This window comes from Lepus europaeus, chromosome 11 (assembly GCF_033115175.1).
Source record: "Lepus europaeus isolate LE1 chromosome 11, mLepTim1.pri, whole genome shotgun sequence".
Classification (NCBI taxonomy): Eukaryota; Metazoa; Chordata; class Mammalia; order Lagomorpha; family Leporidae; genus Lepus; species Lepus europaeus.
This window is the reverse complement of record NC_084837.1, coordinates 80552532-80564539: the sequence shown is the minus strand read 5'-3', so window position 1 is coordinate 80564539 and position 12008 is coordinate 80552532. Positions and strand designations below refer to the sequence as shown.

The window sequence follows — 12008 nt, the reverse complement described above, 5'->3', positions numbered from 1 at the left end:
GTCTGTTATATTTGATTTTAATAATAACAGATTCAAAGGACTTTGATACCATAAAGTTATGCTATGAAAATTAAATGAAAGTATTTTATAGTTTTGAAGGGCTCTGTCCCTTATAATTTTGCAAAAGAAAATTTCTGATTAAGATACTTAAATGTCTGATATTAAATCTATCCTAGGAAGTACAAGTAGTACTAGTGGTAGCAGTGGAAGCTCAACTAAAAATATCTGGGTTAGTGGACTTTCTTCTAATACCAAAGCTGCTGATTTGAAGAACCTCTTTGGCAAGTATGGAAAGGTACATTCTTTTAACCGTTTTTTATCTATATTTCTAGTGTCTGCATTTGAAACAGATTGTACTTGAAATGGTGTTTTATAAACATTTTCTAATTTCTAGTATGTCTTAGGAGTGTTCAAGGCATAATTACTGACTTCTGTGGGAATGATAAAATTGAGTTAGGGATTAAATGATGTTTCATCATTCAGTTTTACTTTGAGCCATAGGGACCTTTGTATTCTAAATCTTAAACCCACTTACAACAGGAAACTGAGCTTTATTTACCATGATTTTTTTTTTAGCACCTGGCATGAGGTCTGGCACATTGCTGAGGCTGATTTCATCATCTTGAAAATAAAAGTCTACCATTAGGCAGTAGGCTATCATAACCAGGGGAAAAACTAATGTGTCCCCTGTTAGATTCTAGCCAGTATTAGAGAAAAAAAATGTAAAACTGGTAAAAGAAAAATGTGTGCATATATATATATATATATATGTAGATGGACATATCAATATATTTTTAATCAAAAATGTCATAAGTACTGTGAGGGAAGAATGCAGATTTTTAAGAGAGAATAGAGGCTTTGCTATGCTTGGCTTGTGAGGAAAATTTTTCTGGTATTTAAGGAGACACCTAAAGGAAGGGAAGTGGTAGTCAAAGAACACTAAATTAATAGCTATTGCATTTAACTGTGATTTGTCGGTATCTTTTGGGGCATTTACTGCTTTCTGTTATAGTTTTTCATGTATGTCAAATTTAATGTTCTCCTGTGTAAGCTCTTTGAGGGCAAGGACCATGTCCATTGTACTTTGTATGCACATGAAAGGCTTTAAATGTAATAGGCATAAAACTAATGACCAATATTGATAAGTCATTAATGAATCTTACAAAAATCTATAAAACAACAATAAAAATTGTTGATATTAGGAGGTTTTTTATCTGCTTAACTAGGAGAGTTACCTGAGTGTAAAGCAAGTTCTTGTAGATGTCAGGTAGAGAACACAGATATAGAACATTGTGAATTCTAGTCCTGTGGATCACTCATGATGTGTTTTTGTTCTGTTTTCAGTATTAGAGAAGTGAAAACAATATTTTAATGTTGACATTTATTAAACTTAATATTAGAGATTCTGTCCACTTAACAACAAGATTTTGAGCTTGTAAACTTTGGGGCAAATAAACATTTCGCAGGGTTAAGATGAAAACCCGTGGTTTCTAGCTGCCCCCACTGTGGAATTTATATTCCCTGTTTACCTCTTCCTGGCATTATGTCTTTATTCCTCTTTATTCAGCACTGGATTGTTCTCTGTCACTTTTCTCCTCATACTTCGATCCTTGCTTTGTTTCTCCCTCTTAATATCAATCTTACAGAGTTGAAGGCATTGGTCATTTTTATATTGATGCAGATTTCGAAAGCATATAGATGGAGAAGATTGTCTTTAAAGTTTTAGGGTTATTTTTAAGTGAGCTTTAAAACATACGACTGGTTCTCTTCTAATTTTTGAAGTGTAGGAAAATGTTAACACTCACTAGTATCTGGAAAATTATCTTTAATTTTTTCTCTAAGTGATTCAGGTTGGGCCAATGATAGGAAAATATTGGTGTAAATCCAGTTTCTTGCTCTCTTTAATTGTACCATTACTTCATTGATGTGATCAATTGATATTTGGGCTATATATGGGGGGTTATTAAACATAAATAACTAAAAAGAAAAGGTAGGTTAAATTGCTTTTTTGACACTTTAAGTTCTCTTGAATTTTTACTAAATATTTATGGAAAAGTAGATGTGATCACAAGAAGAAACCAAAGAATATATGTTTTAACTTTATCCTTTATCCTGAATTAATATATCCTGACTGTATCCTTTAAAGTGAATAGTCTTCAGTTCTGAAGCTTGGTCTACTTATAAATATGTGTCATTGTGAAGTTGTAAGACTTTTTAAAGTATCATCTCATTTTGTAGGTTCTAAGTGCAAAGGTAGTTACAAATGCTCGAAGTCCTGGGGCGAAGTGCTATGGCATTGTAACTATGTCTTCAAGCACGGAAGTGTCCAGGTGTATTGCACATCTGCATCGCACTGAGCTGCACGGACAGCTGATTTCTGTTGAAAAAGTAAGCTCACCGATCGGTTTATCAAAGGGAGATTACATTGGTGCATAGTAATTCTCAACTTAAAGATCTTCAGCATTGGCAGAAAGAGAAATAGGAATCGTTTTGAAAAGTGTATACATTTTTATTTTTTTTTACTTTTTTTAAGTTATAATTCTCTATTCCAAATTTTCTGTCATCAACTCACTTAGAATCATAAAATTGTGACTTTAAAACTCAGGGGTTTTTTTTGTTTGTTTTTGTTTTTTTCTGATTTAAAACTTTCAGGTAAAAGGTGATCCTTCTAAGAAAGAAATGAAGAAAGAAAATGATGAAAAGAGTAGTTCAAGAAGTTCTGGAGATAAAAAAAATATGAGTGACAGAAATAGCAAGTAAGGATTTTTTTTTTTAATGAGTAGATGGACTTTTTTGGTACATTAATGAAGTAGTTCTCATTCTGCTGTCTTTTCTGGAATGATACGGTAGGACACAAGCGTCTGTCAAAAAAGAAGAAAAAAGATCATCTGAGAAGTCTGAGAAAAAAGAAAGCAAGGACACTAAGAAAGTGGAAAGTAAAGATGAAAAGAATGATAACGGAGCAAGTGGCCCAACCTCGGAATCGATTAAAAAAAGTGAAGACAAGAAGCGAATAAGTATGTTTGCTCTATGTCTGTCTTCTCAGTCCCTTTCTTGTATGTTCTCTGTCTTAATTTTTACAGTGGAAGGGAAAACCTGAGGTTTTGATCAGATAAATATTTAAATTTTCTTATTAGACATTACTGTGGTAGAAAAGGAGCACTAAGTAAAATGGTCTTCTTTTTTACTCCTGTGAAACATTGGTGTTCTTCCAGCTAAGTCTCTAAATCTGGTTGACTTAAAATGGGTTCTTGATTAATAGTATTGAGTTAGGAACTTTTGGTATCACCGAACATATTAATGTCAACATACCAGACTAGTTGACAAACTTTTTGAGTTTAAATTCTCATGGAATCAGTAGGTTTTTTTTTTTTTTTTTTTTTAAATTTACATGTATCAGTTTGTGAATATCTGGCTACCTAGAGATTGAGCATTTTTATATATATTATTAATGAATTTTTTTAGACATTTGTTTATCTAAAGTTTTTTTTTTTTTAGGCTCAAAGAGTCCAGGACATATGGTAATATTAGATCAAACTAAAGGAGATCATTCTAGGCCATCAAGAAGAGGAAGATATGAGAAAGTAAGTCCCCAGGAGGCATGTTGTATACTGTTTCACCTGTCTCCAAAAGAACAGAATTCTCTGCCTCTGTAGACACTTTGCATACTGCCATGCTAGAAAATGTGCACAAAAGGAAATGCTGCTAGTTATTTGAGCTTCCTAAGTGGCTAACCAAATAAAACCCCAGATTATTTTAACCTTTCCACTCCCTCTTACAATTTTTTTCCTATAGATTCATGGAAGAAGCAAGGAAAAGGAGAGAGCTAGTCTAGATAAAAAAAGGGACAAAGACTATAGAAGGAAAGAGATCTTGCCTTTTGAAAAGATGAAGGAGCAAAGATTGAGAGAACATTTAGTGCGTTTTGAAAGGCTGCGGCGAGCAATGGAACTTCGAAGGTAAGAATGGTTACATTTTAAACAGTAGTTATAAGCTAGATTTTTGGAAATTGTATTCCCACAGGAGATGGTTTGCTACTTTAAAGTGTAATAAGATCTGATGATTTCTTAAATTTGCATAGCACTTTTCAGTTTACAAAGTACTTTTCCATCTGTTGTCTCCAACTCAGCAGTTCTGTAGGTTAGTTATGCCCATTTTACAATTGGAGAAAAAAATGGGGGCCCAGAGAGGCTAAATGACTCTTCCAATGCCACATGGCTAACGAGTGGCAGAGTCGGGACTCAGACCCAAGTCTTCTGACTCCAAGTCCAATGCTCTTTCCTCTACTCCAAAGATGCTGCCATAAAAAAAACTGACTATAAAGGAAAAATGATTTTGAGATTATTTCAAAGTAGGATACGCTGTTCAGACATGTACTATGTTGAAATTTTAACCACAAATTTAGCACAAATTCATTGTCTTTGGATTAGTGTTCAAGTGAAAGAATATTTGCCCTATGAGCCATATCGTACTCAGTCTATCCCAAATAAGCATTCTCTTTAAAACAATATAACATTTGGAAAACTGACATGTTTCTATTTTTAGTAGTGATGTTTCAGTTTATCAACTTATGGATGCTACTTAAAATAATCTTGTGAATGTGTTTTTATAATTTATTTTTCCAAATGTTAACCCGTCTTGTCCAGAGGATTTCATTCGTTCATTCACAGGAATATAGGAACTACCTGAGATAGCAACTTTGATAATACAGCAGTGGCCACACAGTTTTACTGAAAGGAAATAATCCTTGCATTTTCCCTCTTTTTAGTGAAATTGCAGTGTGCTTAGCTTTCTGTTTTATTTAGCTGACAACCAGTTGGAAAGAGAGTGAGAGTAGGGAGCTAATAGAACAATGATTTTCAAACTTTTCTTACCAATGCCCCATTCATATAAATAAAAAAAGTCATAATCCTTCTTTATTTTCCTGTAGTGAAATTGATGTATAATATACCTTCCTATATAGATAATTTCGAGTCAATATAATGTCCTAAATGTAATATAAAGGAGAAATAAGAGTTGATTTATACTAAAATATATATTCTAGATATAAATGCTTAGGCATCATTCTTCAAGAAGACTTAATGAATAGTCAGATGTTTGCACCCCAACTTAGCATCATTGAGAATGTGACAGATACTTGAACAGACAGATACTGGTATGTTGTATTGGTGAATCAAATACCAGTAGTGGTGTTGATATTATGATTTCTGAAGTGGTAAATAGCTCTTGGTAAAATTCTCAGAAAAGTATAATTTTTCCTTTATTTATGCAGTTACATTACTGGAAATTTTTAGTGTCTATAAAATGATAGCAAGGCAAACAAGCCTAGCATTTATTAAAAATGGAATTAAGTTCTAGGCTCAGATGTTACTTTTCAAAGGTTTTTTTGGTTGTTGTTTTTAATGACATCAGTGTCCATTGTGGCATTTGAAAGGTATAAGGGGTGTTGCATAGCTGTTGTTCTGTAGAACTATCCTGATCATTCCATGCATCATGAGATACTTAGAATCTTTATTGGTCCTTATCCACTAAATGTTAGTAGCAGCCCCATGGTTGTTAAGATCATTAAGAATACCCCACTGATTTCTGTGGAAGTACTGCTGACCCAAAAGAACCACTGGGTTGCTGGAGGAAGACCTACTGAGAGACAGAATTATACACTGCCTGAGAATGAGCAAATGACAGAACACTTTTAGAAGTCTAATACGATAACTTAATTCAGTTGGACAAACGATTGAACTACCTTTGACGCAAAAAAGCGTGTTACCTGGAGCCATATGTTAATGGGCCAGTGAACACTGAATAAGTGCCTTTTAGGGCATCATTTTGTCACATGTAGCACTTGGTATAATTAATGTTCTTGGTTATAATCCCGAGTCATTAAAATAAAGTATATGCCTTGTTTTAGGAGACAGAATATATAATAGACAATGGGAATTTTTCTATCAAAAAGAGTTGATAAAAGTTGTAGTTTTGTAAATTCATATATGTAGAATATTTCCTTTTAAACATGTTAATTAATGGGCTATTAATTATAGTGGGATTTTGATTTAAACAGGAATCATGTAAAAGGCAGTTCCTCTATATAAAATTTGACTGCTCAGCTGACAGTCTTATAAATAAGTAACAGTCTTGGAATCTGTTTAAAGTTTTATTTTGAGTTCTCTTTCCAATTACATTAAAACTACTTAGATTGAGTTAAGTTAAAATTGACAACCTCAAGGAAAAATTCAAATTCAAAAGCTATTCTCTTTCACACAGTCCTAGCATAATTTAAGTATTTCTAAATACTGATTTTTGGTAGACGAAGAGAGATTGCAGAAAGAGAGCGTCGAGAGCGAGAACGCATTAGAATAATTCGTGAACGGGAAGAACGGGAACGCTTACAGAGAGAGAGAGAGCGCCTAGAAATTGAAAGGCAAAAACTAGAGAGAGAGAGAATGGAACGCGAACGCTTGGAAAGGGAACGCATTCGTATTGAACAGGTGCAGTCAGAAAATCTTTTCATCTTAAATAACTCACCTTTTTCAAACCTTGTGATTTTGCCCTAAAATTTGCTTTACTTCTTGTAAAGCTTCTATGGAATGAGTTCAGCTAATGAGTGTTTAAGTGTCCCTGAAAGATAACAATGAATTAGGCACTAGTTAAAATCCGCTTAGTAATGATTTTGTTCTACATAATTGGTAATAACTCTAGCTCTGCAATATCATGGCAGCCTAATAGTCTGAGCATAGGACTATGAGTCCAGAGTAGTTGTAATCCAGGCTCTGTCACTATCCCAGTCTTAGAAGATAACAACTATTTCCTGACATATTACAGTGGGAATGATTTCCCAAGGCTGGAAGGAAATAATGCCTCTCTTTGCAGAATAAGATTTTAAGGCACTTAATCGCCATACATTACTAAGAACTCTGTGTCTGATTCCCTTTAGATGCTTTTGCATTATTCAAATGACTAAACTAAATCTGACCTTCCCAAACACTTGCTGGCTTTCACCACCCAAACCCTGTTACTTTAGTATTGTGGAACAATAGCCATAGCCTAGATTGTTGCAATCAAATATATGTATTTGTCCCAGGTGTGTGTTTTGCCTGGTGCTTGCCTGTGATGGTTTCTTATGATGGGGTTGAAACAGGCTTGCATATGTACTTACCTTCTGTTTCCGTCTTGCATTGGTTGGCTCTTCCTTCTGTGTTGTCTGAAGGAGCGTCGTAAGGAAGCTGAGCGGATTGCTCGGGAGCGAGAGGAGCTCAGAAGACAGCAGCAGCAGCTTCGTTATGAACAAGAAAAAAGGAATTCTTTGAAACGCCCACGTGATGTAGATCATAGGTAGTTGCTTAATTTCTTCCTTAACAGTTTACCTTGCTGTCTTATTTCCTGTACACCAAGTCCAGAGCATTAGAAAATACACATTTCTATCACTGGAGTCAAAGGTCACTATCAGTAGGGAGAGGAAGATTACAGTACAGGGGGTGTACCCAGTACATTATTGAGTTGGAACATTGTGCTCTTCTTTCATTCCCACTACCTACTCTTTAAAAAAAAAAAATTTATTTATTTATTTGAAAGGCAGAGTTACAGAGAGAAAGGGAGAAACATCTTCCATCTGCCAATTCACTCCCCAAATGGCTGCAACAGCCAGGACTAGGTCAGGCCGAAGCCAGGAACTTCAGGTGCGTCTCACGTGGGTACAGGGGCCCAAGCACTTGGGCCATCTTCCTCTGTTCCCAGGCACATTAGCAGGGAGGTGGGAAGTGGCAGCCAGGGCTCAAACCAGCACCCACATGGGATGTGGGTATTGCAAGTGGCAGCTTAATCTGCTGTGCCACAATGTTGGCCCCTCTTTTTCCCTTCGTTATGCCAAATGATTGACTAGAAATATATGGTTATGATAGACTTCAAGAATGGTTCTCAGGACTGGCGCTGTGGCGCTGCGGGTTAACGCTCTGGCCTGAAGCTCCAGCATCTCTTATGGGTGCCCATTTGAGACCCGGCTGCTCCACTTCCGATCCAGCACTCTGCTATGGCCTGGGAAAGCATAGAAGATGGCCCAAGTGCTTGGACCCCTGCACCCACGTGGGAGACCCAGAAGAAGCTCCTGGCTCCTGGCTTCAGATCGGCCCAGCTCCACCAGTTGTAGCCAATTGGGGAGTGAACCATCAGATGGAAGACCCCTCTCTCTCTCTCTCTGCCTCTCCTTTGTCTGTGTAACTCTGACTTTCAAATAAATAAATAAATCTTTAAAAAAAATGGTTCTCAAACTCAGACCTGTTTTGAAAAGGTAGTGCAGATAGTACAAAAATGAAAGCTTCTTAACAAATTTTAAAATGCAAATATATTCATTTAATTTTCTTAATATAAATTCTGAGAGATTGAGCTGACTGTGAAGAAATAGGTGAAGTAAATGAATTATGCATGGAACTTATCCCTTTAACCTTCACAAGGTTAAGGATAAATGAAAAGATTATGGGCTGCTGGTTAGAATTTTAGTCTAGAATAGTGTTAAGCATTTCATCTTGTCTGTCTTCTCCATTTAGTAATTTAGGCAGTTTTTCTCTCCTGTAAAGCCTCTCTAGCACTATATGACTTCACATAAGTTACAATAGTTAATTCTTTGCTACCTTATACTTCTAACTGAATATGTTGTCTTGAGTTTATAAGCCTTCTTGTGTCCACAGTCCTAACATGTGGTATGTATGACTCCAAGTAAGTGTTGTTTGGGTATTATAAAACTAATTTATATAAATGAGCAAATATTTCTCTTCAAGGCGAGATGATCCTTACTGGAGCGAGAATAAAAAGTTGTCTCTAGATACAGATGCCCGATTCGGCCATGGATCTGACTACTCTCGCCAACAGAACAGATTTAATGACTTTGACCATCGAGAGAGGGGCAGGTTTCCAGAGAGTTCATCAGTACAGTCTTCATCTTTTGAAAGGTAGGTGGATAAATCAAACATGGTTATATTTCATATCTGAGCCTTGCTGGTGAACACTTTGGTTCTGTGCTAAAATCTTAAAAACGGGCCGGCGCTGCGGCTCAATAGGCTAATCCTCTGCCTGTGGCGCCGGCATACCGGGTTCTAGTCCTGGTCGGGGCGCCAGATTCTGTCCCAGTTGCTCCTCTTCCAGTCCAGCTCTCTGCTGTGGCCCAGGAAGGCAGTGGAGGATGGCCCAAGTGCTTGGGCCCTGCACCCGCATGGGAGACCAGGAGAGGCACCTGGCTCCTGGCTTCATTCAGATCAGCGCGGTGCACTGGCCGCAGCAGCTATTGGGGGGTGAGCCAATGGAAAAGGGAGACCTTTCTCTCTGTGTCTCACTGTCCACTCTGCCTGTACCAAAAAAAAAAAAAAATCTTAAAATCAAAAACAAACTCAGGACCGGCGCCACGGCTCACTGGGCTAATCCTCCGCCTTGCGGCGCCGGCACACCGGATTCTAGTCCCGGTCGGGGCACCAATCCTGTCCCGGTTGCCCCTCTTCCAGGCCAGCTCTCTGCTGTGGCCAGGGAGTGCAGTGGAGGATGGCCCAAGTCCTTGGGCCCTGCACCCCATGGGAGACCAGGAGAGGCACCTGGCTCCTGCCATCGGATCAGCGCGGTGCGCCGGCCGCAGCATGTCTACCGCGGCGGCCATTTGAGGGTGAACCAACGGCAAAAGGAAGACCTTTCTCTCTGTCTCTCTCTCACTGTCCACTCTGCCTGTCAAAAAAATAAAAAAATAAAAATTAAAAAAAAAAACAGGACAGAATTCAGTGTTCAGAACAAATTATATATTATATGTTTGATTTTGGTTTTTGTTAATGAGAATGTGCCTCAGTATTCAAAATTAAATAGGCTACCATAATAAGGTTAAGTTGGTTGGCTTTTTCTTACCTTTAAAAGAATGGGAACATTGTTAGCTTTGAGTGTCCCTTCATTGCTAAATACAGTAAAACAATCTTCAGGTTGGTAATGACTTGACATTTATAGTTCAATTGAAAAGAAGATTGATTGAGGGGTGGTACTGACATCCCATATGGGTACCAGTTCGAGTCCCACCTACTCCACTTCCAATCCAGCTCCCTGCTAATGTGCCTGGGAAAGCAGCAGAGGATGGCCCAAGTGCTTAGGCCACTGCACCCCCAGGTGGGAGACCTGGAAGAAGCTCCTGGTTCTTGGCTTCAGCCTTGGCCCAACCTTGGTTGCTGTGGCCATTTGAGGAGTGAACCTACAGATGGAAGATCTTTCTCTTCTCTCTCTCACTGTAATTCTGACTTTCAAAGAAAATAAATATATTTTTAAAATTATTAATAATTGTAGCTTTCTTGGTGACTTTGCCTTAAGCTCACTTTTGTTTTTAAGATTTATATGTTTATTTGAGAGGCAGACTTACAGACAGGAGAGACGGAGAGAGGTCTTCCATCTGCTACTTTATTCCACAAATGGCTGCAACGACCAGAGCTGGGCTGGTTGGAGCCCAAGAGCCAGGAGTTTCTTTTGGTCCCTTATGTGGATGCCAGGGCCCAAGCCATTGGGCCATCTTCCACTGCTTTCCCAAGCCATTGGCAGAGAGCCGTATTGGAAGAGAAGCAGCAGGATATGAACCAGCACCTATTTGGGATGCCAACTCTATAGGCAGAGACTTAACCTACTATCTCACAGTGCCAGCCCCTGCCTTAAGTTCATTTTAAAGGAGGAGTAATCATTATAATGTTACGCCAACAAAGTTAGGAAGAATAAGACCAAGTAAATATTCTCAAGACCTGTGTTCTTTGTTTCTAATCAATAGGCGGGAACGCTTTGTTGGCCAAAGTGAAGGGAAAAAAGCACGACCTACGGCACGAAGAGAAGATCCAGGCTTTGAAAGGTATCCCAAAAATTTCAGTGATTCCCGAAGAAATGAACCTCCACCACCAAGGAATGAGCTTAGAGAAACAGATCGGCGAGAAGTCCGAGGGGACCGAGAAGACAGGAGAACAGTGATCATTCATGACAGGCCTGACCTGGCTCACCCTCGACATCCTCGGGAAGCAGGGCCCAACCCTTCCAGACCAACCTCCTGGAAAAGTGAAGGAGGCATGTCCGCTGATAAGCGTGAAACAAGGTGGTGTCTGTGTGCTTGTTAACGCTTCCATTGTGGCACATAAAAAAATGATAATCATAAAAAAAGGATACTTCAGTTTTGAGCTTACATGTTGTATTTTGCTTAACAGAGTTGAAAGACCAGAGCGATCCGGGAGAGAAGTCTCAGGACACAGTGTGAGAGGTGCCCCTCCTGGGAGTCGCAGTAATGCTTCAGGCTATGGAGGCCGAGAGGGAGACCGAGTGATCTCAGACCGGGGAAGTGGAGCACAGGTGAATGCAACTGTCAAGTCTTTAGAAATAGATTTCGAGTTCATGTGAGATATCATGTCCATACAGTATCACTTGGATGTGGCCCAGAGAGTTAGCCTGGAATGACTAAGAAACAAGTGGCTCGTAAAAGGTCTCACATTTCCTCATAGATTATCATCAGTAGTTGTATCTTCAGTAGTCCAAAGAAGTAGGATATTAGCCTTGAAATAAACTTCCTGCTGAAATCTGAGATTAGCTATAGTCGGTAAATGAACTTTCCTAGTGACTTTGGTTTAGCATCTTGTTAAGAAATTGAGGCTGTCAAAATGGGTGGGAAATCTTTACTTGATACTTGTGTTTCTATTTCACATTTTCCTTTTATTTATATTTCATGACATAGCTTAAAGTATAGAACTGAAATAAAACTTTTGCCTATTTTCTGTTCTCTTGATTCTCAAAGTGAGTGAGTGGAAACAGTAGCCTGTGAGTTGACAGCACAGATATACTTCTGTAAATTCCATGCTAATACCAATCCTGAAGTATGTGTGTTTGCATTGTGGTGCCTTGTTTTGCATTTGAGTACATATTAGTTTCCATAACAGCATTTTTTTTTTAAAATTATTTATTTGAAAGGCAGAGAAAACAAAAGATGAAAACTTCCATCTGCTGTTTCACTCCCCAAGTGCCCACAAAAG

At 38.2% G+C, this 12008-nt stretch overlaps 2 protein-coding genes across 5 annotated transcripts in view; one reads left to right on the top strand and one right to left on the bottom strand.

Moving 5' to 3' along the window:
* Positions 1-12008, top strand: part of SLTM (SAFB like transcription modulator) — a 50265-nt gene that overhangs the window by 31852 nt on the left and 6405 nt on the right. For all 4 annotated transcript variants that reach the window (XM_062206013.1, XM_062206014.1, XM_062206011.1 and 1 more), the window contains 11 exons: positions 177-295; positions 2239-2388; positions 2653-2756; positions 2851-3017; positions 3499-3584; positions 3796-3959; positions 6305-6485; positions 7205-7329; positions 8769-8939; positions 10769-11083; positions 11193-11334. In XM_062206013.1, the coding sequence (XP_062061997.1) occupies positions 177-295; positions 2239-2388; positions 2653-2756; positions 2851-3017; positions 3499-3584; positions 3796-3959; positions 6305-6485; positions 7205-7329; positions 8769-8939; positions 10769-11083; positions 11193-11334 (1724 nt within the window). The remainder of the gene's footprint in view (positions 1-176; positions 296-2238; positions 2389-2652; positions 2757-2850; positions 3018-3498; positions 3585-3795; positions 3960-6304; positions 6486-7204; positions 7330-8768; positions 8940-10768; positions 11084-11192; positions 11335-12008) is intronic.
* The window catches only part of MINDY2 (MINDY lysine 48 deubiquitinase 2), a 105032-nt gene continuing 104364 nt past the window's right edge, over positions 11341-12008 (bottom strand). Inside the window, exon 10 of the mRNA XM_062206016.1 lies at positions 11341-11439. Within this exon, the coding sequence (XP_062062000.1) occupies positions 11356-11439 (84 nt within the window). The 3' untranslated portion in view covers positions 11341-11355. The remainder of the gene's footprint in view (positions 11440-12008) is intronic.